At 42.9% G+C, this 25,982-nt stretch overlaps 1 protein-coding gene across 1 annotated transcript in view; it reads left to right on the top strand.

Annotated features, from left to right (window-relative positions):
* The first annotated feature begins 824 nt into the window (after positions 1-824).
* Positions 825-25,982, top strand: part of ntf3 (neurotrophin 3) — a 32,915-nt gene continuing 7,757 nt past the window's right edge. The window contains exon 1 of the mRNA XM_053414995.1: positions 825-966. Within this exon, the coding sequence (XP_053270970.1) occupies positions 949-966 (18 nt within the window). The 5' untranslated portion in view covers positions 825-948. The remainder of the gene's footprint in view (positions 967-25,982) is intronic.

The raw sequence follows: 25,982 nt of genomic DNA, 5'->3' as shown, positions 1-25,982 counted from the left end.
TAGAGTAAGGATAATCCTGGTCAGACAGTACTCTCAAGTTTTAGAGCCACTAAAAGGGAGAAAATTGGAAACGCTGCTTTGCCACATTTTTCAAAACTCACAGGAGGTGTTGGTCTGGATGGGCAGATACAGGAACATTTGGAAACGACAGCCACTTGCTGCTTGCGTTTTTGGTCACGATGTGGCCTTCGCTGACTCCTCAGGCTCTCATCACATGCCCCCCATGGAAAAAAACAACCACTGGCCCACCGACATTATCCCCGGAAAACACTGTAGAAAACCACATGGATAATCAATTACAAGTGTTGGTGTTCCTGTTGTCTTTACAGACAGCTGAGGTACACTTCAATTTTGCATTTTGCAATGATAAAACTGAACTGATAATGTTTGTAGGAGATGTGCACATGCACGAGTAGTTTAAGTGAACACCTATTAGAGTGAATGTTGTCGGTTCTTGAGCCAACAGACCCCTATACTTGATATAAACTTTCAGTCTTGGGGAACTTAACTTGCAGGCTTCATTAATCACACAAACACACACATGCACACACACAAGCACGCTCCTAATTCGGTGTCCTAATTCATGTCAGCAGGCGTGTTGCGCTGACAGAGAGTGGCAGCATGCATGAAGGTCTTTGCGGCGACATGCGCCAAGAGCCATCTGTCCTGTAATAGAAAGAGCGGCGTAGATTATGGTGTCCAGAGAGAGAGCGAGAGAGAGAGAGAGAGAGAGGGCGGGAGAGAGTGACAGAAAGAGAGAGAGAGAGAGGGGAGGAGGAGGAGGAGGGGGGGAGAGCATTACGCACACGCTGATCCTTTTTTCCACACAGAACCAGTGTGGCGCACAGACCAGGCGGCAGCGCTCAGAAAGTGGGAAGTTTTCGCCATTCTGACAGAAAAATTAATCACCTTCATGTCGACTCTGTTGGATACTAACCCGCCGCGGCTATGGTTACCTTTATTACGGTAGGAACTGCTTTACTTGTTCTTATTTGCTTCGTTTAACACTATTTTTCCCCCCTCGTTGAGAAACTGTTCTTTTGGGGACTCATGGCACCAGATAGAAAGCGATTGACCCTTGACTAGGTTTTGCACTGACAAAAAGTCGTAGAGTTGTACACAAAGTGCATCTGATTATATGAGAGCAATACGTTTGGAGTAACTGGAGTTGCAGCTTGCAGGAAAAGTTTCGGGAAAGTGAATTTACGCACCTCAGTTGTGTATAAACAGGCTTTAAGTGTAGTGGATTAAATCATTGATTTATGTGTAACATGGTCGGTGGGTTCAGGAACTTATTCACCCCCCGCTCTGCTTGACTTTTGGCAAGTTTAACAATTATGAGACGCGAAGCGCCACAGAGAAGCAGAGAGGACATCCTCTTACTTCCACCCGTCTCTTCCTGTGTGTGTGCGTGCACGCGAACAGGTAGACAGGCGGGATGGTCTTTTCACTGCTTGCTAATGCACACAAACATTACAGTCTCCTGCTGTTTTCAGTTGCACCCGCTCCTCTTAGAGACGCGTGTTTGTGGATATTACAGGGAGCGGAACTGGCTCGATGCGCACGGGAACCCCGCTCAGATGTGACACAGGCTCGTGTGTTTTGGATTTCCCGACGCGCAGATTTTTGCCTCGACTCGCTGTTAGAGGACATGTCAGAGACGACTGCCAACTCATAGGCGAACTTTATTTCCTCCTTACGCGCTCCTTGCAACGTATGCGCGTTTGTTTACGTATATGCGTATAGAATAAACAGTGCGCACGAGTTGGAGACTGCGTCTTTGCGCGAGGAGGTCCTCTTTAGAAGTCTTCTGCGGACTCAGAGGGATCCCTTTTTGATGAAAGCATCTAAATAATGTATGATGTTTGTAGGATAGTGGGTGTTGACTAAATGTTTCATGTGCCAGTGAACTCAGATATTAAAAACGGTGAAAGTTGGAGTAAAATGTATATATGGACTTTCTTCACTAATAGGAGACTCACCCACTCGAACCCCAGACTTCAAATGTCGGGAACTGGTGATGGGGATTGAGCCAAAGAGTCCAACGACCCCAAAACTACTCCTGCTCCCTGCTAGTGTGCCCCTGCGCGTGTCCAGTCACAGTCTGATGAAATAACATGGATACATTGCTCTGCGTAATGGCCCTTTGCCGGAGCTGCGGGGCAGCCGGGTATGTCTGACATGACATGTGGCCTGGGTGGCTTTGCGTAATAGCGCGCATCAGTGGGCGTCTTGAGCCTTCGCTGGATGCATTTCCTGTTGCTGCTGTCCGCGCGTGCGTGCGTGTGTGCCTATGTGCGTGTGCAGAGGCCGCTGAAGCAGCTGTTGCAGCTGCGGATCTGAGGAAGGGCTACTCCTGACATGCCGGCACACAGCAGGACGCAGCGAAGGAGGCGAGGGGCCAGTTCCAATTGTTACTCCGCGTTATGCGCGCTGGAATCAAAAATGGCCTCCCAGGCGGCCTGAGAGAGAAGCCCACTACTACAGCTGGGTTGTTGCGCGCATGTTGGAGCTCTGGGTGCAGTACAGCTGCAACGATTCAGTTTAACAAGGCTCAATTTGTGTTTTACTGCAGGAGAAAAGAGAAAAAGAAGGAGTAAGGGGTGTGAACAGATTAGGGGGTGGCCTCATGGAAAGAACATAAAGAAGATACGGATAAAAAGGCACGCAATGGCTCCCAGGTGGTTTAACAAACCACTAGTGTTACTATGGAGCGTTAGTGTTATTCCTTTTTTGGCCCTACATTCCAGCCTTTTTGTGTCTTTTCGCCCTCCCCTCTCAATCTGCTTCAGTCTACCTGGTTCGCTCCACCCTCTTTTCATCCCGGCTGCAGGATCTGTCCAAAGGCACCTGCTGATAGGGATACACAACATTCGGCTTATAGCGTCAAGCCTCGGGAAGCAGCCTGAACCTGAGTTTGCTGGTTTAAATCCCTGGACAAACTGAGGCGTGTCATGAAATTACTTTCGAGTAAATAACAACGTTGTGGTGAGCAGGGAGGGAAGCCAAAATACAGTCAAAGATCAAGACTGAAGCTTGAACACAAAATAATACCATTGAACCGGGGAAGAAGAACATGTGTCTCATAAGTCATGTGATTAACTTTCACTCCCTGTGGCAATTTACCGACATAGTTCTCACTGTTGCCCAATACTCCTCTGCAGTAGTGTTTTGAAGCTCACAGATGTAAACGCTTAAAGGTTCAGTGTGTAAGATTTCTTTCAAGGGAATCTACTGGCAGAAAGCGAATAGTAAATATCCTAGTGATGTTTTCACTATTGTGTTTCATCTAAATTGAAGGAATTGTGGTTTTCTTTACACTCGAAGGAGCCCTTTGTTTTTAAATAGTTAATATTTACATGGGGATTGGGTCCTCTCTACGGAGGCTGCCATGTTTTAAACACCTTTTGATTTTTAATGACTAGGGGAGGGTGAGGTGACGGGGTATTCAGCTGCATCAAGCAACTTCACCACTAGATGTCACTAAATTCTACACACTGAACCTTTAAAAGTACATGTCAAGTGTGGATTATGGGAATGTGCGCTTACTTAACTTCGCTTCCTAGTAAGAGGTTTAAATAAAGAAAACTGTTCAAATGACTTGATTTAATTCCCCCCTTCATGCTGTATAAACTGTATTATTACAGCAATTTGCTGTGGTGATCCGTTCACTCAACACCGGATGTTTCACATTTCTTCACCTCTGCCAGTGCTTCCCCACATTTCCACAAGTAGCTACACATGCTTCAATGAAAGCATGACGTGTTTTTATCTCACAAGAGAAAATAGGAGTTGATATATGAGGAGCTGTTTCTCAGGGAAACCTGCAGAATTAGCCTGAACGTGTTTTGTCTGCTCAAAATCTTTCTTTTAAAACAGGCGATTTGAAATGTTGGGATATTTAGCCCTATTAGTTAAGTTTATATTGTACTCACAGGGTGCAACAAAAGGAGGGAGGGTGCTGGTGTAGGAGGGAGGTCAGTATTGGGGCCTACTTGCAGATATCAGCCCAGGGCCTCCTAACTGGTTTCTCTGGCCCTGCATGAATGGGCTCACTTGTCAGGACTCAGGACTCAAACCACAAGAAACTTAAAGTTCCCGGACTAGTTGAATTGTTTGTTAACAATTCCACCTGTGGCTCAGGGATCATATAATTTGGTTGCTAATCCAGGTGGAATTTCATGGACACTTTTATCTTCTGACTTTGTCGCTGCTGCATTTGAGTCTTTATGAAAATCCTTAATCCCAGACCCTAAAAGAATCATCAGGTCAAACAGCTACAGGCAAATATTTATTGTGATAACAAAAAGGGAAATAGAAGAGACTGAGTACAGCCCTTGTATTGTGACATTTCTGGATCACAGCTATTCTGTATAATCAGCCTTTGTCAACGCAGACCTTTTGACTTGGAAAAGTGGGAAAAGCACTGACGTTACTACTAATATTATCAATGTGCACGTTTTCGTCTCAGTTGCGGACATTTTAAACGAAGCTTCCAGAAAATTGACCAAAGAAATGCAAGTTAACATTTGTTGGTGCCGACAAGTAGTGCTTGAGCAGTTAAAGCTAAAGTGGACATCAATTAGAACAATGCTCCTCAGATGCATCTAAGATCAGCACCCCATCCCATAAAGGATTTGATTTTTATCCCTTTGCATGCATCTTTTGTTTACTGCCCTCTCGTGGGCGCGGCTGGCTATCGTCTCTGGAAGCTAGTCTGACTGTAATAATAATTTATATTTTTGTGGGCATGGCTGTGTCCTCTTCGACAAAGACTGGCAGGGCAGCATTTCTCACACTTTTGTGCATTGTGGGTAATCCTGCGATCTCTGATGGGCAGTTACAGCTCGCGATGGACAAATGTGCTCTTCAAGCTATCCTTCACTCAGCTTCTGCTGTTCTGAGATCAGTTATGAAATTATTTTACCTAGATGCAGTAGTGGGAAGAATCTGGACTTGTACATTAGGAATGTGATTCATCCTCTTAAATGTGCATGAGTTGTTATAGATCGACTTGACAACACGTGACATCTTCTCCTGCCGGTTAATGAAGGTGCAGGATTCTATGTTTTAGATCTGCTGGGACTTTGACTAATTTCAGACTGCACAAGACAACAGATTCACACTTAGTTTGAAGATGGCTGTAGCATGGAAGTTTTCCCTTCCACGCCGCACATTTGAAATTTTCCCTGAGGGAATAATTGTCATCTTTCCTCAGCCAGGAAGGAGTGCAGAGAGGTGGAGATGTCCAGGCAGTGTGCAGCAACGACACAGCAGAGAGTCTTTAAACACGGGAAAGACAGGAAGCACAAAATCACAAGAAAACATTTCTACAAAGGCTCAAACAAACATGCTGGGCCAGTAGGTGTCCACATCCACGATTCAAACCGAACCAAGCCGACATGGTGGCTGCTTGTGTCGCATCCTCGTTACACAAAGCGTTAGTGGGCATGTGTAAAGTAATCATGACCTGTAGGTTTTTCCAAATTGACACATGGGTAAGCAGAAACCAGAGTTTTTGAAAATGGGCACTTTGGAAGGCGTTTGTAAATATCTAGATTTCAGTGACTTTAAACACAGAGGAAAGATATCTGCATTAGTGTGGACAGGGCGTTTGTCGGGTCCACATGTTTCTTGTTCTATAGGCGTAAATATCTTGCCTTCAGCACCATGTCACCTTCAGGGGCACCACCAGGAGCCTCTGGACATCCCAGCCATCGCTCTACACCTCTAAAAGCACTTGATGTCACTCGTAGATTGTTTCGGCCTTTCAAACCGTTAGAGGGTTTTTGTGATTTAAGTCAAGTGGCTCAAGTACTTTCCTAACAAGTCTGAGTCAAAAGGTGGTGTTTGTCTGACTTCCGGGGTCAAGCATCTGAAATGTTTCTACGATGCTCTCCAGACGAGTGAAGCTGTGGCAATGGAGGATGAGATGGAAAAGACGTTAGCATGTGTTTAGAAAAAAGTAGTGATTCTTTTTTTTCTTCCTCCGTACTCGCTCTGCCGGCTGGAGCGAGATGCACCTCTCGTTCCATACGGCCGCGGCTCCACATCCCCGCCTGCTCCGAGATGGTTTACACATTTAGCCGAGTGTTTATACGGCGCACATTCTTATGGCTGGTTCGAGCAAAACACGCTGTAAGGATTCTGGATACGACACAGGCATCTCTCTCCGCTCTGTCAACGGCACAGTGCACACTCAAGCACACACACACACACGCGTCAGGATAGTCATTACACAAACTCATCCATTTAACCTGTAACCTCGACTCTCACCGTGATGTAAACAGTTCTAAATCTTAACTGAAATCCAACCGTCGTCCAAACCGTGCAGAACTTTCTCTTCCCGTCTGTTTTATTGTCTTCCCCACATTTCCCTGAGAGGCAGATAGAGATCATGTGGTTTCAAGGTGAGGCTGGAGCTTCCCAGCAGCTCAGTCATATGACGGTTCAGCCTTCCTCCCTCTGTCCGTTCTGACCCGGTAATCTGCCTCTCTGTCTCAACGATTTTCTTTATCTCCCTCACATCCACTGTCTGGATCTTTATGTCCCCCATTTTCCCCCCTCTCTCTCCCTCTTTACATCCTCCTCTGCATTTCTGAGTCTCCCTCCCAGCCTGTTTTTCCACTCTCGTGTTTCCACATTAAAAAGTAGACTCGATGACCTCCTGATACCACCCTTATCCTTATATAGATGGCCGCTGATAGAGTCGACCGGGACGGATTCCCATTCAAGCATGTATTTATCTTTCATTTACTCATATGCCTCTGAGGAATTGATTATGAAAATGTAACGCAGATCAAAACATAGCTATTTGTTTACGTCATTTTCAGAAAAGCAAACTGAGATTTAAAGTATCGATAAAATGCGCACCTACATTGACACTTGAGCGTCACCGTGATAAGAAATAGCTCAAATCACATGTTGCATCTTTGAGAAAAACAGGTTTGACGTTTGCTATGATGTTCTAGTTTGGCCCATATGTCCCATCTGTTAACATGGAGGAGAATGGATTTACAACCTATACTGCAGCCAGCCACCAGGCGGCGATCGAGACACTTTGGCTTCACTGTCAAGGAGCAGTCATCCCGTCCATCTTTATGTACAGTCAATGCTTCCACTGAAGTGCCTCTAATTCTTACCAGGCTGCCAATGAACACATTAAGAGATGCTGCAAAGTTATTGATGCGTTTGCTGCAATGGGAAAAAAATCACTCTGTTCCTTAACACAGGTTTAAATTAAAGTTTTGCCCCGGTCTGGAAAAACTTTGGGGATATTTAGAGCTTGCAGAAAACAAGTAACTATTTTTTTCTTTTCAACCCTAAAAAAAGTTTGGTAATCGCTGCTTTATCTTTTAAGATGCATTGCACATCATCAAAACTCGTTAATTTTCTTTTTAATCCAACAACTTTTAGATAGATCTTTGTAGAAATAGTAGCGTAAAGGTGGAAAAAGCACTAAATTAGTTTCCACCCCTGATCAATGTCATATTTATTTCCATTATTCCCATTCTCTTGTTAGTCAGTCTGAACGTCAGCTAGTTGTCTAAAGCAGCATTTGCAATCACTTTCATTACATCTGGTGGAAGAGCCCTCCTTATCTAATTTGCGATTGCGTTACACTGCAGTCAGTAGTTATATCAGATTAAGATCTCAGGTCTTTTTTTCCCATTACGACGATTAATGTTCCCCACCTATAACCATGAAACCACAACCAAAGTCAAATCTATTTTCAAAATGAGAGCAGAGATTAACACCAACTGAGTGGCTTCTTGTTAATCTTCTCAAAAAAACCCTGTTGTATAATTTGTTCTGAAATGCCATGGACAGTTTATTTTTGCCACGTCGGCGTCAGGAAAATGGCGGAAAAAACTGCTTTTTGTCAAAGGACTGCAGAGTTTCTTTCTTGATGATCACTCCGGGGTAATGACACACAGGCCGTGTTTAAAGTAGCACAGTGTTTAGTGGATACAGACAGGGAGCGCAGGAAGGTCACCGTGGATTGATGCTTTTAATGCCTCGCTGGAATGAAAGGACACAGCTCCGGTGTGCCTCAGACAATCCGGCTGAAACCACACGCTGCATGATCGCAGCTCAAATACTTGGGGCGGCCATGTTCAATCTCTCCTTATAGAAAGAGACGCCCATGGGTGACATCTCAGTGGACTGATGCGTCTTTGATATGAGAGCTGACAGATGTTTGAACGGCCTGAGGGTGAAATCTGCCGCCTGGCGTCTCAGCGGCACAAACCCAGTCGCTACTTGTCCGTGTTTGATTCACCTCCAACCCTAACATGAGACTAATCTTTACTCACGAAGACAAAAATCCTAACCCTTGACTCGGCTGTTGAAAGACTCATTTACTCACTGCCATGTCACATGGATGGATCATACCATGTTGCATCAATACAGCGTGAAATACGGCAGCTCATCTGACACAGTGTTACAACATGTTATACGTTTTATGAAATATTTGTCGACGTAAACAAACAGTCCACAAAGAGGCCCTTTTTATAACCTACGTGTTTGTTTGCATTTTGACCAATGAGCAGCATTGAACTAATGCTGAGTTAGCTATAGACAGTCCCCGTTTGTCATGTAGCCACGGATTTACAGACAACTATCACTGGATTACTTTGACTGAAAACAAAACTTTAAAACCAGTTTTTTCCAAATGAATTTCTCAGGCGTTTTATTAATCTTGTGATTTCAACGTGGATAACCTGACGTTCATTTACGTCAGACATCACAGATAATTAAACCTCAGGAAGCGATAGTCACACTCAATGACATCAACGGAGGTTTAAAGTGACTAAGTCATTACTCCAAGATGGAGATCGATTTATGACTCAGTTCACAGCAGGAACACATCAGATTTTCACTACTTGTCAATTAATAATGCATTTTATTTATTGGTGCATTAAGGACACCTTACAGCAAAAAAAACTGCAAAATATTAAGGCATCAATAAGAAAATATACTATAATAATAAGTCATGAAATTGACAATAGTAAAAACTTCACATAGATCATGGTCACACAGAATAATCTTAAAATTTATATACAGTTTGAAAAAAATAAAATACAAATAAAATCAGTGTAGCAAAAATTTCTCGTTTGCTTTTTCTCATTCGGCTACTTGGTGACCCGTGCTTGGATGTGCACCTGATATTTGTGCCACAATGGAAAGAAATTGAATTTATATAAGATAATAATTTATTATAATTTTCATTAAAATTATCTTGTTATCGTAAATGCTGATATATCGTGAACCCCATAATTGAGATTCACCTAATACAGTATCTAACTCTACTTCAAGAGGTTTTTGGATTTCACTTCTGGGTCAGTCCATGATCAGAGTGCATCCTGTTAAAGTGTAGTCTTGAACAAGGAGTTGAATTACCAAGGATTACTCCACTCATGTTAATCCTGTCTGCATGAGGATTTAAGTTGGGCCCAGAGATACTTTTCTGCTTCGGCAGATACATATTAAAAAACACATTTTCTTGTAACGTGCACGTACACCTCTAAAACAAGTGGAGGATGGAAGGAGTTCGAGCTGATTCCCCAGTGGAGGGGGACTTAAAATACATTTTGGGTGGTACTGCACGAGAGAGCCTCTGTGGTGTGTTTCAATGCTTTGAGACTGTGACACCTAAGTCTCATGCGTGAGTGGGACTAAAGGTCAAGCAGCAGAGGTGGAGTAGTTACATTCAAGTCCTTAAGAACAAAGCTCACAATCCTGCTAAACCCCAGGTTACATCAAGTTGGTTGGAATCCAGTATCAACAGGTTTTCCTGCCTGTGCACGGTGGAAGACATACTTTAGAAGCAATGTTTTTGTCTGTATGTTGATTATGCAAATAAGGACTTGATGGATTACCATTTAAATGGTGGAAGGAAGCGTTGTGTGAGTAATGATACAGGACGTTCAACAGGAGAAATGATCGGAGCTAATTTGTTCCACTCTGATGAAATTGCCAGCACAGCACTCATTGGCAGTTCTCACTTATTTTACTTCACTTTACTACTTTACCAGTGTACATGCACTGACAGGAAGAACAGCGATGACGTGACACGCATGCATACCTGTCCACCCATCTCTACATTGTTAGCATGAAATGCGATAACCCCAGAGCACAATGTGTCGTACAGGGCAGAATGCAGAAGTGTAAGTGAACCAGTAGTGAGGTTGACAGAAGAACCGATCCTCCAGTGCAGCAAGACTTCAATGGCTGAGATTTTGAATTTGGTTCTTGGTTCTCGAAATGTAGAATGGATGGAATTACACTATGTTAAAGTATGTGTACACTTACCCTGTGGCACTTATTCCTCAATATGCTGGAATGCCTCTATTTTCCTCTGTATCTGCATTATTGCCCCCCCCACCACTGCCAACAGAAAATGCAAATAGCCAATACTGCTCATGTTTGATGTTAGAAACCTTAATGGTCATCCGGCGACTGTCAAGACAGTTGACTTTAAATAACAACTGATAAGCTCAAGTCGGCATTAAATAAAAAGTGTGAGGATCAGCATTAGTCATTGGGATTTACCCCCTGGGGACAATGAATGTCAACATTTTACTGTAACACAAAGTTGTCAGGATTGTTAAGTCAGATGGACCAACACAGGACAACAAACAGACCCACGGACATTGCCATCTATAGAGCTATGCAGTTGCAAGTCTAAAAAGGCTCTGTGCATGACATCACATCAGACTTTGGCTGCATTCTCGCCGCATTGCATGTGACTCAGTGTTCAGTTTCTAAACTCAGATAAACTGAACTTGACACCTTTTCACAATAAGCTCCAAATTTGAAAGTTTAATTCTAAATTCAACCGAGCAGATTAATCGTAGTTTTTGGCCGCTTGGTTGACGACAGCTGGCAAAGGAGAGAAGGCCGAGCAGCTAAGAGAAAGACAAACAGCGGCGAGAGTGGTTTTTGGACGGACTCTCACTGAATCGTGAGCAAAACGGTTTGAAATATGAATGGATGTTAATTCCTTGTCACATTCACTCATTGTTTTTCTTTGTAATGTTTTGCAATTATGCATCCCGGTGTGACTGGAGCCATTATTTGTCCTGGGACAGCCAGCTGAGTACAGTCAGACCATTTGTTTGCTTTGATACTAGTGAGGAAGTTCTGGTTTGGACATGAAAGAAAAAAATATGTCCCACTTATAAATGAAAAGGAGGCTTGTGTGAGATTTGTGTTTTTTGACATTGAAAACGTGTTTTGGCACATTGTGAATTTACTGAAATGTGGTTGTGGTCGACCAACCCTCATATCTTTAAACAATGCCTCGTCAGCACGCGGCACTTGAGGGATGTTGCAAATCCCAACAAAGAGTCACTCTATTTGCCAGAATAATGCCAAATCTTTGAACAGGTCATTAATCATCCAACATCTGATTCAGTCTGCTGTAAAAGATCAGGCCAAAAGTAATAAAACGAGTTGTTTCATAAATCTGATTCTTTAAGGTTCAAAGGTGTGAGAATCAGGTTTCCAGCCAAGTGCTTAGTTTCAGCTTCTTAAACACTTTCTTCCTTGTTTGCAGGTTTAAAGTTCTCAACTACTGTGTGGAAAAAAATAATTTTAAGCCACAAATATAAAAAATCTAGTCTAGTTCGTGCTAATAGGAACACATCTGATGCGTCTGGTCCAACGTAGTTGAAACCAAATGTAGCTGTTGTGGTGACTGTTGTTTTGAGAACCAGAAACTTGAGATTGATGAATTTCAGATTGGAAAAATTCACATGTGCACAGGCAAGTAACAGACAGTTTCATTAGGTTGAGGGATGCTTTAATCCGCAAAGCTTCACACTACAAATATTGCAGGTGTTTTCTAAAACACACCTTCTCCTTGAACTCACACTGCTTCTGTGTGTGTGTGTGTGTGTGTGTGTGTGTGTGTGTGTGTGTGTGAAACGTCTGCTCTCGGATTTCTCCTCTGCTCTTTTTCTTTTTGCAACAAGTCTGTCAAGATTCCCTAAACAATAGACTGTCGGGTGTAGTGAGGACAAAACTAAAAACATTGTGTTACAAAAGGATAAATGAAGAGCCAACAAGTCGGCGAACTGAAAGTGTCTTAATTCGACATTTCACTTGTAAGAGGGTCCCCCTCTTTGTATTTCTACATCCATAAAGATCTGGGATTGAGTGAATGATAGATCTGGGTTCATTACCAAGCCACACAATTGATTGGCTAACTTAATGTTTAGGGTTTCCCCATTGGCCGATTCTCTTTTACTTGCGTGAACAGTTTCCAGACCTTTTGTTTCTTCTTTTTCCGAAAAAGCTTTTCGGTCAAACCGTGGCTTTTTCCCCTAGAGGACAGTCTCCAGTACTGCCCCTTGTGTGAGAAGAACATTTCTCTCTATGCGTCTACTCCCGGAACTTCCGCTGACATCTTTGCAGGTGTCTTCTTTCTTCTGTGGCACCTCTTTTTCATTCTGAGATATTTGTACCTCATTTGTGTTTTAAAAAACGCAATCAACATGGCCACTTGCTCGCAATGAGTTGCCTGCAGTTTACTCACATGGGCTCACTCAGAGATTGTTCACAGTTTTTTACGAGGGGGCTAGCAGCAACTCACTCTTGACATTTCTAACATTCAGCCCCAACGATGGATTATCTCCTGAAATTGTCCGAAAGCAGCTATAGTCCAATTTAAAGAAGCATTATTAAGAAGCAAGTTTGTAGCATTATATTTGATCCGACTACAATTTTTCGGCTTCTCTCCTGGAACAATTGGCACACAGACCCATGTTTGGATGACTGTCAGATGACCAACAGCGCCTGGGAGGACAAAGCAGCTGAGCAGATCCCATTGTGATGGAGATCATCATGACCTGTTCAAGAAGCTCAGTAATTGACTGATGTTTCCGTTGACATGCTCGGTAAAATTTATTAATTATTGCACTTCTCTTATCACTCAGGGGATGTCTGATCATGTGCACTGCATGTGACACATCATCCTAATGACCCATTTGCCCCTTATCTCATCTCCCATGGCTTTAGAGCTAATTATTGGTAATTACAAGGAGGAGATGTGCAGATTTAATTAAGGCTCCCATTTTAAATTTTGGTTAACCCCCTCCGACTGATGTCAGCAGTTTAGAGACAACAACAAATACAATTTGAAAGCTTTATAGTTCATCAGAGTTCATAGACCACAGTTTGTGTTTTGTGTGTTTTTGTTTCATGGCCATATGAACCTCCTGAGGCGCCTCAGGATAAACAATTATTCAATGATTGAATATGACCTGTGCGTTGATTTGATTAAACATGTCCATTCAAGCTGGGGCTGGTTACTTCCGAGAAATTAGCAAGAGCAGGCTTTCCCCCCCCCGCCGCCCCCCATTCGGCTCTCGCATCAAAGCTACGCTCGCAAATCACATGAACGCAATGGTCCCTGCTTTGGCACTGTACGGTATGTTTCTCCAGCCAACACCTCCAGTCTTGCACATAGAGAGCATGAATAACTTGCAATAATTATTATGCACCGTCAAGCAGGAATACTGGGCTCCAAGCACCTGAGATTATTCTGGACCAATAGTGCACCAACTCGAGGCAATGGGGAGGATGAGTCAAGTGTTGAAATGACCTTTAAGTGGGGTTTAAATTTGGTTTGTATGCTTGGGCAGGATGAGATACCCTCCTGCAATGGACACTGTCAAGATCTGCTCCAGCCTCTGACCTTTGTCTGGAGAATCTGTCTGTGTCAAAATTATTCTCAAGACGTCGTGTTGGGCCTCATTCAGTCTCCTGGTTTAAGGACTGTTCTCTCAATATTCTCAAAAAAGAGCATATCGCCTGCCCTGGACATATTTATTTGATCTGAGAAAGTATCCATATCAAATCAGCACGTCATGATGGGTCCATCAAATAAAGTGTATCTGATTTCATGCACTTGCAGCTGGGGCACTTTGGAGACATAGGTTGGTAATCCAGGAAATACTACCATAATACACACACACACACACACTGAAGCAAGGTCAAAGCCACATGCTGAGCCCTGCAGTCTATTCCGGTGTCTGTGATTCTATTAGGATTGACACTGGATTAGCTTCCCCTGATCTCTGCGGCTGGTTTTGGTTGGTTATTATCACCCATTACTGCCCGGACCTATTCAGATCACACAGTTCTCAGTTGTCAACCTGCTCCGGTGTTCAGACATTGTTTCGTGGCCCGCCGGAGACACTGTTTCCGGCCTGTGAACAAGCCGCGGCTTTAAGTGCTTGTGTGGTATCAAGTCAACGCCACTTAAATGTAACTTTAGATTGCATGTAACAAACAAATGTGTCACAGAGTGGTGGGTAAGGAGCAGAAAACTGATTAAATAAAGGAGGGCAAGTGGAAGTAAAAGCACAAACCGCTGTGCAGCATGTGTGTGTGTGTGTGTGTGTGTGCGTGTGAGTGTGTAGACACAGTCAGAGTGGACCTTGTCAGATGTAGGGCATAATGGAAACCACATCAAAGTAATAGAGGATTCTTTTCCCCTTCACTCATTGATGAAACCGCAGACATCCAACACTGGGGCCGGCCCTGTTTCGTTTGTCTGGCCTGTTGTGTAATGAGATGGATAGAGGATGTCTTGTTCTGTTCCTTCATCTCTCCGACACACAGGGATTCAACGGGCATGAGTCAACACGGCGTCAATGGTTCACCCGCTTGACCAGTGAGGGAGGAACATGCGCCACTGGCGGTCAGGAGCCGAGGCTGCCGGTTTGGCGTTGCTGCCCAAACACTTCAGCAGCTGCTTTCACTCATTCGTTCAGGCTAGTTCAAGTGTTTGAGGTGCGGAGGCTGGCTGTGTTGATGCTCTCACACTGCGGTCACCTGCTGCTGTGAGTTCTGTGCTTTCTCTGTGAGTGAATGGAATTTTACTCTGGCCCTAAAAGGACGATTCATCGATTTTGCACGTCAAAGTCCCACTTTACAACCGTTGTATAAGATCCTCCTGTGAAGGAGCTTTGTCGAGTCAAACGACTTGCGAAAGGCAAAGAACAAATTTCCTAGTACAGGACTGTATACAGGACAATAAACGCTTTGAACTTGAACTTCACATTGGTTTGGATATTTATTTTTATTCTACCCCCGTGCCAGAGGCTGGAGACATTGTGGTTTCGGTTTGTCTTTTCCTACTTCCTCACATCTGACACATACCCAAAAAACACTTTGAGGAATTTGTTTCTTCATTTGGTACAAATGTTCACTTGAAGCCAAAGATATACCGGTATATTTTAATGGTTGAAGGTCAGGGTCATGGAGGTGTGATGTTTTTGGCCCCTCAACATGGTATCTTAAGTCTGCCTTTAGGGGATTTCTTCAAATTTTGACAGGTCGTCACATGGACTCAAAAATAGACTGATTCGATTTCCGTGGTCAGAGGTCACAGTTACCTCATATGAGACTGGAAAAACAATGTATGTGGACTGAGACTTTCCTGTTTGGCAGAGGCATACAACCACAATGCCCCATCAAAGATCATGCATTCAAAAGTTATAGAGGCTGAACAAGGTGTGTATTCACCTGACAGAGGACAAAAGAGTTGCATTATGGGAAATACAGGACAATATTTGGTACTAAAACCAATATTTCCTCTTACCAATATTCATTTTTAAACCATCTTTCACAAATTGTCCAACTGTATGGAGTGGATACTTAAGTAGTGACATATTTTTTTTATATAAAACAAACTTTTGTCGAGAAAATTATTGTCCTTGAGACCGAACACGCTGAATCAACTGCCTTTGTCATAAAACATTTACAGAGAAAATTTGAATGTATGTTGTCATGAATCATCTTTGGGTGACATTTGTACGCATTTTGCTATAAATCCTGCATTGTTTGCATCCGTGTTTACTCGCCTGCAGCCATTTCTTCAAATAATGGTGTGAAAGGATCTGCAGGAAGGTGTGTTGCATTGAGAATGTGCACGATTACGTGTATGCAAAACAAGAAGTAACTTGTAAAAACAGTGTTACTTACATTTACTTACAACTTATTTCCCAGTTGCCACCCACTGCAGTTTGTACCAACTAACATATCATTCTCCCCACTTTCTTAGGTGGAAGAATTACATTTTACTTTCGGCTTTTATTAAACCTCGATCAGACCTGTTGTGGCTACAGAAAAATGGACCTGCACAGTCCTGAAGAAGACGTTTAAGAAGCTTGTTTTGAGCTAACTAGTGCAGAGTCGGTTTCCGAATGGCGTTTGTTTCTGAAACTGTCAAACTGACCTGCAGTATTTGAGTGGCAGCAAGTGAAGACCTGCTGCAGGACTCTGCACAAAGAGCTGTTCAGCAGTTGAGTCAGTACACTGCAACAAAGCACCGGTCGCCTGTTTATTGTGAAGGGGACAAGGTGGTTTCTTCATGTATGCGTTCCACAGAGAGGCCGACAGAGATATCTGGAATGATTCAATAGATGGATGGACTCGCTGACAGACAGTAACCAGTCCAGTGTCCGGCCAGGACTGTGTTCACTATTACTCCTTTTTAAAGTCCAGCAATATTAAAGTCAAATCAATGACTTATCGTAGGTTTTCCTTTGCTACACTTTCTCCATACAATGGCCATTTCAGGATATTAATAGTGGTGACAAAAACTACTTTTAAAAATGTATTGTAGTTGCCTTTATAATGTGACAAAGTCACTTTGTGTCACTTACAGAAGGGCATTAGGTAAAGTAGTAGTAGTCCAAGACAGTCAGAGATTTAGAGAGACAACAGGGCTAACCTCGCTGTGGTGAATGTATTGAGACTCCCTGCAATGTGTGTGTCCTCACCTGTTTTTACTGTAGACTGAAGGAATGTGTACCTGTAGCTGTGTGTTCTTTTGCACATGTGCTCTGTGCAACCACTTACACTCGTGCTTTTCTCAATCACGCAACACTTTGACCCCAACACGCATACAAACGCTGCCCGTTTCCCCACCAGCTCGCACCACCGCACTTTATCATCACTCTCACTCATGAAAACGAACACACACCACACCAAAGCCGCTTGCCGTTGCAACCACACTCGTGCACAAACTAGTTTTCTCCAAGAGATAATCACCACAAAATGCAGATGACTCACCTGGCTAGAGGCAGCTAAACATTCAACGCGTTGTTATGATAGGAATTCTGCCCTTCCCTGCACTTACCTTAAAGCCCCGGGGGGGAAAAGAGAGCTCGGTGGGAGGTGGAGGAAGACGAGAAGGATGAGCAGTTCAATGTGGGGCCTCAGGTTTATTGTTTTGGCTCCGGTAATATGTGGTGTGACACTTGCTTCGTTTCCTGCAGAAAGTAAGAAATTGCACAGATGAGTGAAATATAAATGTCGGATAAGAAGATCAATAATCTTCTTTTCAAGCTCTTAAAATGACAGCTCAAAGCAGGAGTGAGATTTTAAATTGGAAAGTTTACCTCGGCACTCCTATACATCAAACCAGTTTTCCAGTCAGGCCTCTAATGCATCGAAAATGCAATGCAAGCGGTTAAACGACATTCCCTCTTTTTATATTCCTCGATAATCTCCTGCTTGCACGTCAAGTGCGTCCGTGTGGAATCCCGCATTTCAAAATTCCCTGATCAGTTGGGAAACCTGCAAAGACCTTTCCAGTTTTTCCCTCACTCAACATTCCCAAACAGAGGGATTAAATGTCATCAATTATTTATTTTTTGTCTCTTTCTATTTGGCTTCACTGACCCACATGAAAATGCATTGGCTTTCTATTTTGCAGTAGTCTAGGGACCACAGAAACCACTTGTAAATAGCTGTGTAATTGACACTCAGCATACCTTTGATCCAGAACATAACTCTACCCATAACAACATAGCAGTGTGGACCTCACTAAACTCTGTTTATGTTGAATCTCTCACCGAATCCTCCTCCTTTGCCCCCTAAAGACATTATCTTAATCTTTATTTATCCTTTCTTCACTTTCTTGTGTTAATTATAACTTTGGCTGGAATCTGAGCGACACACGGGGACCTCTATATTTCATTTTCTCTCCGTCCCTGTGCTGTAACATCTGGAGTCAATTGGACGGTATTAGGGCTCAGACTTTGCCGGGTCAAAATCCCTGTGGAGGATTTGTTGGTTTGGCACACCGCGCCGTTAAGCCCCATCACTAAGCGCCCTGACTGCATCATCACCGGGGTCTCCACGGATACTACCACGCACGCCGTTCACACCAGTGCCCTCAAATGAATATCGTTGCCTGAGCCGGCAGGTCTCTGCTTTAAACCACAAGGTCAAAATAAGTTCAAGCAGGTCATGGCTGTTTTTTTAATTATTGTAGATGTATTCATTTGGCTTCATGAGGATCAGGAGTGCTGCTTGTACTGAATCAGGGTTTGACCTCCGCTGTATGTACGGTCATCTCTGTGCTAAAAGTCACGCAGAGTTTAGAATCAGTTCACAGTGACTCAGGGAAATTGGTCAGACACTCATGGTTTATGACGTTAAACTTGTTTCTGACTTTATTCTGTTGTCTATCCTAGAATCTGATAATTAGGATTACACTTGTATTCATATTTATATATTTATCTTGCTCATAGTGTATTCATCACTCTTATATCATACCTTACCTCTTAATACTGTTCATATTCCATTTATATTTCTAACTGTACTTCCTATTTATTTACATATTCCACTATGCTCAGTACTCTGCACTTTTACTGCCTTTTTTTGCACTTCTGGTTAGATGCTAAACTGCATTTCGTTGTAAATGTACTTGTACTGTCCAATGACAATAAAGTTGAATCTAATCTACACTTGTATTACAATTATACACATTTTAACAATTCTGTTATCCAACTCTGTATTATATACAATCACGAATTTAAATGATCTGGTCACCAACCCTTGTTAATGTTGCATTGTTGCTTCTATACTGACGGTTCTGCTAGGTGCGTATATTGTAGGGGCTGTATTATTTTGGAAAACTTTCATGGCATCAAGAATATTAATAATACCTCATAAAAGTTGTTATACTCTCAAACATTCCATCATCAATTATCATTCGCTTTGCGGCCTCAAACACCAACTCAGCAGTTAGCTCTGCATTACAGGCAGTCAGGAATCCTGCAGTCTGCCTCAATTACACTATCGCTATTGTTTACATTGTTTGGCTGCTGTTGAGATCTTAAACTTTGTGTTTTTGCACAAGTCTTATTTTCTGCGCAAAAAAAAGCAAAGCACTTGTAGCACACAGTCATTCCTTGGCAGTGTGGATAGCTCTATAATAAAGCAACACATACCCCAGGAATCACTTTAGTGTCCAACATCCCTGAAGGCCTAATGATGGCTATAACTTTTTAGTTTTCTTCAGTTGTACACTGTTTTGTCACATGTTGACACTGATTCTCGCTCTGTAACTTGTATATGAACTTGTTTTAAACATGCTGTTCTACCAGAGACATCTGTGTAAATGGGTAAATGTCCTTAAATTATGTTGAGGAATGTGTTTGGGGTTTGCCAGACGTCTTTAGCCTACCCCTCATTTGTGTTTACGGCGAGAGGCTTTCGGGCTACATTGGCTGCTACTAGCATAAACAAACCCCCATGTTAAATTGTTTGTGTGCTGCCAGGATTGATGAGTGTGAGGCAAATCTCTGGAGCTTGTCCTCAGGTCATGTCTGAAAACGTCTTGAATTTGTGTTACAAGCAAAGGCCTGTCAGCGATTCCAGGGTCATGGGGATGGGGTTCTTATAAATCCTAAACGATTACTTTTCAGCACAGCATGTATAAAACGACCACATGAAACATATATAGCTTTGTTACAGCACAGTGGGAACTTGTGTCACTAATCGGATTGCCTTGTTGAAAGTGTCAGTTGTGTAACTAAGTTAGTAGAACACCTGAACATGTTAATCAGAAAGGCCTAGGAGGTTTGTCTTCAAGTATAAGACGAAAAATGCAACTTAAATGCACCATAAGGTTTAACATGAGGTTATAATCAAAGATGTCCAGAAAACAGCATCAATAGCAGTACAGCGAGTTCACAAATCTATGTACTACATCTTTGTAGAATAGGAATATCCCCCAGATAAAACTGCAAATTTCTCTGCCTGCAAGTCACTTCTTCTTGACAGCTCCAAAACAGCAGTTGTGCTGCCACTGGCAAGATCTGTTTTTACTTGCTTTATTTGTAGCATTAGCCAGATCGAGCAAAAATTTCCTCAAATTGACAATATTTCACGCTGGAAAGTCCTTCAAATAAAATCATGATGTGTGTCGAATGCAAAACTGCAGTTTTAAGGGGTGGCACCACTTAAATAGTTTTTTTGTGGCTAGTTTAAAAGGGGTGATTATTTTCTCTATGTGTTTTCTTTCAATTATGGCTATCAAGCTAGATAAAAAAAGAAGTTCAATGGCATTCATTCAAGGGAACCTGAGCCAAGGTCTACAACAGTTCCGGCAGACTGGCAATTAAACTGCGGCTGACGTTAGCTATGTATTAACAGCAAAAAATCCCATGTAGCCGCGTTAAGACTTTGTAATTGAAGTAGCATGTTTGTTTTCACTGCTGGGATTTGGGAGATCTCAGAGCTGTTAGCGGCGGCATTTAAAAATTTACGCTCCACCGCTCTGCTCTCATCGGTCTTTGGGTTGGGATGACTCAGGAGAGACGGAGATTTTTGGAGGCGGCGGCGGTTAGGGCATGTCAGTCCTGTTCTCCTCGTGCTCCACATGCAACAGTGCATCTCTAAGTGGCTTAGAGCTGGTGTCCTGACATTTTTAGCCTGGCACCGAAAGCAAAAGGGTAATCACTTGGCCTTAGAGCCAGGGTCAGGAGCTACTACTCAGACTCATTGAAGGTAAAATGCAATATATGAACCATTGTCTTCAAGATGCTGCTGATTCTTTGATGAGTTTAATCACAAAACATGGATTAGTTGCCCATTCACAGTATTCACAGTTGTGTCATTTTTCTCTACGATGTGGATTTAATACTGGGTCAAAGGTGCGAGCGCCTGATTCATTTTCCCTTTGGCCTTATTTATTTTTATTGCCCTTAATGACTAGGTTGGCATCCCACGTACAGAGGATCAGTGACTTGCTGGTCTCTATTGTTAACAACCCAGCTCCTTAAAATAACTTAATCTTCTCCCATTTTTATTTCCCTCTTTCCCTAATTTGCCTCCTGACAAACGACAATTCTTGTTGTGTCACTTCTTTTCTTCCCTATCTTCATCACGTTCCTCCTCTTCTCTGGGTCCACAGTCCCATGCACTCTTTACTACACAAATTATGATCAACTGCCTTGTCAAACCAGCGACCTCGGGTCAGTCAGACCTTCCTCCGAAGCTCATTGAGTTTGGGGAGGAAATCCTGACGCTACAAAAATGTACATTTCAACTGAAGATGAGTTCTGTTCCCCGATCGGACACATTCCCATGGTCCACCTCTCGACCTCACTGCCAGACGCTCAGTGAGGTCGCCTCTGTCATTACTCTGTGTCAGTCAGACAGACTGACAGACTGACAGACTGACTGACAGACAGAGCGTCTGCTTGGTGTTTGTCTTGCTCCGACACGCCGCTGCCAGTAAACAGCCCTTTTCTTTTTTTTCATGGCCTGTACAATCACCTTGATGGAGTCTGTGCAATTAGTTATGACAGCCTTTTTATCACCACCACACCCTGATGATCCTACATTACATCTGCACTGGGATCTCTGTCAGTCACACACCTACACGTATGATTCTGTTCCCACTCGTGGTGTCTTGCATGAACCCCCCCCCCCCCCCCCCCCCCCCACACACACACACCCCCAAAGGTTGTTGCAGCATAAACCAATTGTATTTATATTGATGGTTTAAAGTTTTTCAAATAAAGGAGGGTTGATCACACCATCTTATTAAATGTCCCTTGTATCAGCATGTGAGGCTGTTAATATCTACATTTCTGAATATTGTTGAATGCGATGCGTATGACTGCAGATGTATGAGATGTGTGTTTGCCTCGAAGCCATGAGGCAGCTGTTGTGGTTTCATGTTTATTTGAACTGGCCTGCAGATCTGTGCTGTGTATGTCTTTCATAATCCACCATGCACACAAAAGCAACCACTGACACGCACATGCACTAACACAAAAAAAAACAAAAAGAAAAAAATAGCAGATACAGGAGTTTTTGAGGCTCACAGAGAGCACACACACACACACACACACACACACACACACACACACACACACACACACACACACACACACACACACACACACACACACACACACACACACACACACACACACACACACACACACACACACACACACACACACACACACACACACACACACACTTTTACTTTGAAATTGGGTAGCTGTTGGAATTGTAATGAGCAGGTTGAATCTGCGTGACTCAGAAACATATGCTCTGCTTGTCTGATGGTATGAATCACATCCCTGGGAATGGATCATAACAACATTTCAGGTGCTGGACGTGGACGTGAAAATGCAAAACTCAAAACATCACAGTTATGACTAATAGTCACCCATCACGCCACAGTGACACAGTCAGTACAGTATGTGACTGCAGACAAAACCTTTTCCTAAGACGCTGCCACACTGAGGCTGATTATCGGAATAAATCTCTCAGGTGTTAAAAGATCAGAAGGCATGAGACAGCAGCTTTTACCCCGGGCTCTTGAAGACTGCGTGAAAGAGGCACTTTTTCATTTGCAGCTCTAACCTCAGGGGCAGTTCTTCCATCTTATATACCTATCGCTCCACTCACATTTGAGCACGTTACATATGCATTCGTGAACATTTCTGTGCGCAGGCAGCTCTGAGCTCCAACACAGGCTTGTACCAGATTAGCAGCTTCAGTGAGCGCAGAGCGGAGGAGCTAACCAGGTCCCTTTTGTAAGCGAGGTTTAGCGTATAGGTCTCTCAGCCACAGGGAGATAAAAAATAAAGTTAGCTACATGCCCACATGTAACTCCAAGAGCTCTGCTTCATGGGACTGAACTCTTTCCACTCTTTGAACTCAATGATTTGTATCAGCAGGTGAGATTCTGGAATATTTTGGTTTAACCGCAGCATTTGCCGTCTTCTAAATAAATAGAGAACCTTCAGTATTAAGAGACAAAGGAAAGGGCGAGAGGAAGGAGAAGGAGGAGAAAGGATTGAAGGGAGTATGAATGCAGATAGGACAGTGAGATGATGAGCGTCTGAAGGAGAGATAGTGTGAGAGGGAGGGGGAGGCAGGCTGGACACCGACCTAATGGCTCTTGAGCCCCCCTTAGCTGTGGCTATGAAGCCAGCAAAGGGCCATCACTAACTTGATGATGAATTATGGCACCAGGTCCATACAGATGCCTGCTGTGACCATTGAGAGGACCACGCAGGTCATGTGATAGTGGGTCGGGCGCCGCTGCATTGTTTCTTTGTGTTCATAGATCATTATATTTCCGCCTGGTTTGTTGGATTATCTAAAAATGGACCGTTTCTATCAAGATTATTTGAAATGAGACTTGTAAGAAGGATATTCTGTTGAGAAATACAATAAATGATTTATTGGAGAGTGGAAATGTTCAGCACATGTGGGGAAAAAAGAGCCTTTTGTCCAGGAAGCGGTTTTTATATTGACAGTATGTTGGTTTTAAGTGAATGTGATTTGAGTTCAATTTCAACAAAGACTTAATCTATAGTGATAAGCAGTTGGATAGGAGTGGTTAAACTAAGATTGTATCATTTTTTATCCGAGCAACTATTGTACGAAACAGTAAAATTATATCTATATATCTAGAAGAAGTCAAAGAATAAGCCCAAAGTGGTGCACCTTGAGGAAACAAGCCAGTGCCAAAAACTGTGCTGTTCCTTTCTTCCTTTCTTTTTCCTCTTTCTCGCTGTGCTGTCGGAGAAGTCTGCACCGAGTCACTCGCACCTCAGGCTCCAGTATGAAAGGGAAAGTCGCTGTGGTGACATCACAGTAGCAGCAGAACCACAGCTTAAGAAATCTCTCAACGAGCTCAAACCAGTCCTCAGATCTTTTTACTGAGCGTCAGTGAATCATGGTACAGAAAACACATCAGCCTCAGTCAACTAGTGGCCAAGTCTCTGCTGTACACTGATGATGTGGTGGCGTGATGAGGGTCAGCAGTCTGTGATTGACAGGGGGACCGCTTTGTTGAAGGGGAAGCTGAGTCACAAGTTCTAATCTTTCAATTTACCGGTCAGTCTACGTCCATATATGGTCATGAACTCTGGAGCGAGATAAGAAGAGTCTCCCTCGACAGGGTGTCCGACACAATATCCCTCTCTGTATAATTGGATTGTTTGACATCGCTGCTGTTATGAGGAACCTGCTGTGAAATGTGATGAATTCAAAGAAGATGAGCTCCATGTTGACTCACTGAGTGTCTGGAATGAGGCCAGGCGCGTTTCTTTTTATAAAGTGTGAGGTGGACGTTCATTCCAAAGATTCAAAGAGAACCAGTACTGACAATTAAACATTAATAACTTTGGCTATATGGGTATTAACACCAGATCCCTAATCAGTATACCACAGTCTGGATCCAGACCCAGTCGCTGTCCTATCCAATCCCAGACCTATAATTAATAAAGTATTGGGAAATAATAAATGATGACAGAATGTTTTAACAAGCACTGTTTTTTATCTTTTACAATACTGGTTTAGGGCTAGGGAACTCACAACCAATTGTGTGTATTGTATTTTATATTTTCTGATGCTTCCGAGCCAAGTGAGAAACCAGTGTTTATACCTTCAGTAGAATAGTGTTATTAAATTAAACTACAAACTGAGTGTAATCTACTTATTCCCCAAATCTCTACCTGTCTGTGGCTCACATATCTTGAGAACTGCTCATCTTATAAACTTCATACTTGTGCATGTGTGTTGTTAAGGGTCCAAGGAAGTGAAATGTCAAATTTGGAGACGCTACATGTTCAGTATTAATAAGCGAGTCTGGATAAATTGATCAGGAGGGCATGCTCGGTCCTAGGATGAGCGCTTGACTCAGTGGCGGTGCTGGGATGGGGGAGGATGATGGCGAGGCTGTCTTCTCAACCAGTCCCACCATCACAGCACTGGGCAGCTCCTTTAGCGACAGACTGATTCCCCCAGGTGTCTGAAGGAAAGGTATCGCGGGTCGTTTCTTTCTGCTGCTGTTGGACTGAACAACCAGCTCTGCTCCGATCAGACCACCGGCATCTTCTATGGGCTTTTGCACTGTTAACTTTTTCACTTTCCAAATGTGCAATACACATTTCTCTCTGTGAAACCCAAAGGCTAATTTGCAACAAATTTCACTGTACATGTATTAAAACTGTACATTCTGTCGACAATTGTATATATTTGTTCATATCTACGACATTTATAATTATTGCATTCTACTTATTATTACTTTACTGCCCTCTTGCTTCTGTAGTTTTGCAAATTTCCCCACTGTGGGACAATTAAAGGATTATCTTATATGATCTAATCTTATTTTATCTTATGCTGGTGACACTTATCTCACAGAGGCACCCCCATATGTACGCCAAGCTGTTTACATGCGTATGTTTAACACGAGTGCTTGAAAGCCTGGTGGTGACCTCCTGTCAGCAGGGATTTGTTTGTTCGTTGTGTTTGGGAGAACAACATGAAAAACTCTATACTCATGTGACCGGTTAACAATGATGTGACTTTGAGATAATGAAATTTACTTCACCTGGATCTACGTGAGCTAAGACGACCTTGCAGAGCAGTTTTTGTGTCGAACAAATTTCATGGCAGTTTTTTTCAGTGCGGACCAGCCTTGAGGTACAGGGACGGCATTTTGTCTTTTAAAAGTCTGCCAGGGGACAATTGAGATTAGGGCACAGATTGTTCCAGAACCACATGTCCCTGTGAGTCTTGTACAACCACCAGTCATACGAGGGCAAAACACAAGAGTTATTCTCAGTTGATTTAGCTGGATAATGTTGTATAGATATTTATTTAAGATGCAAAACATAACTAATTCAAATTCGGTTTAA

This window comes from Pleuronectes platessa, chromosome 22 (assembly GCF_947347685.1).
Source record: "Pleuronectes platessa chromosome 22, fPlePla1.1, whole genome shotgun sequence".
In the NCBI taxonomy this organism is placed as follows: Eukaryota; Metazoa; Chordata; class Actinopteri; order Pleuronectiformes; family Pleuronectidae; genus Pleuronectes; species Pleuronectes platessa.
Note: the sequence above shows the minus strand (reverse complement) of the source record. Positions and strands in the feature narration are given on the sequence as shown.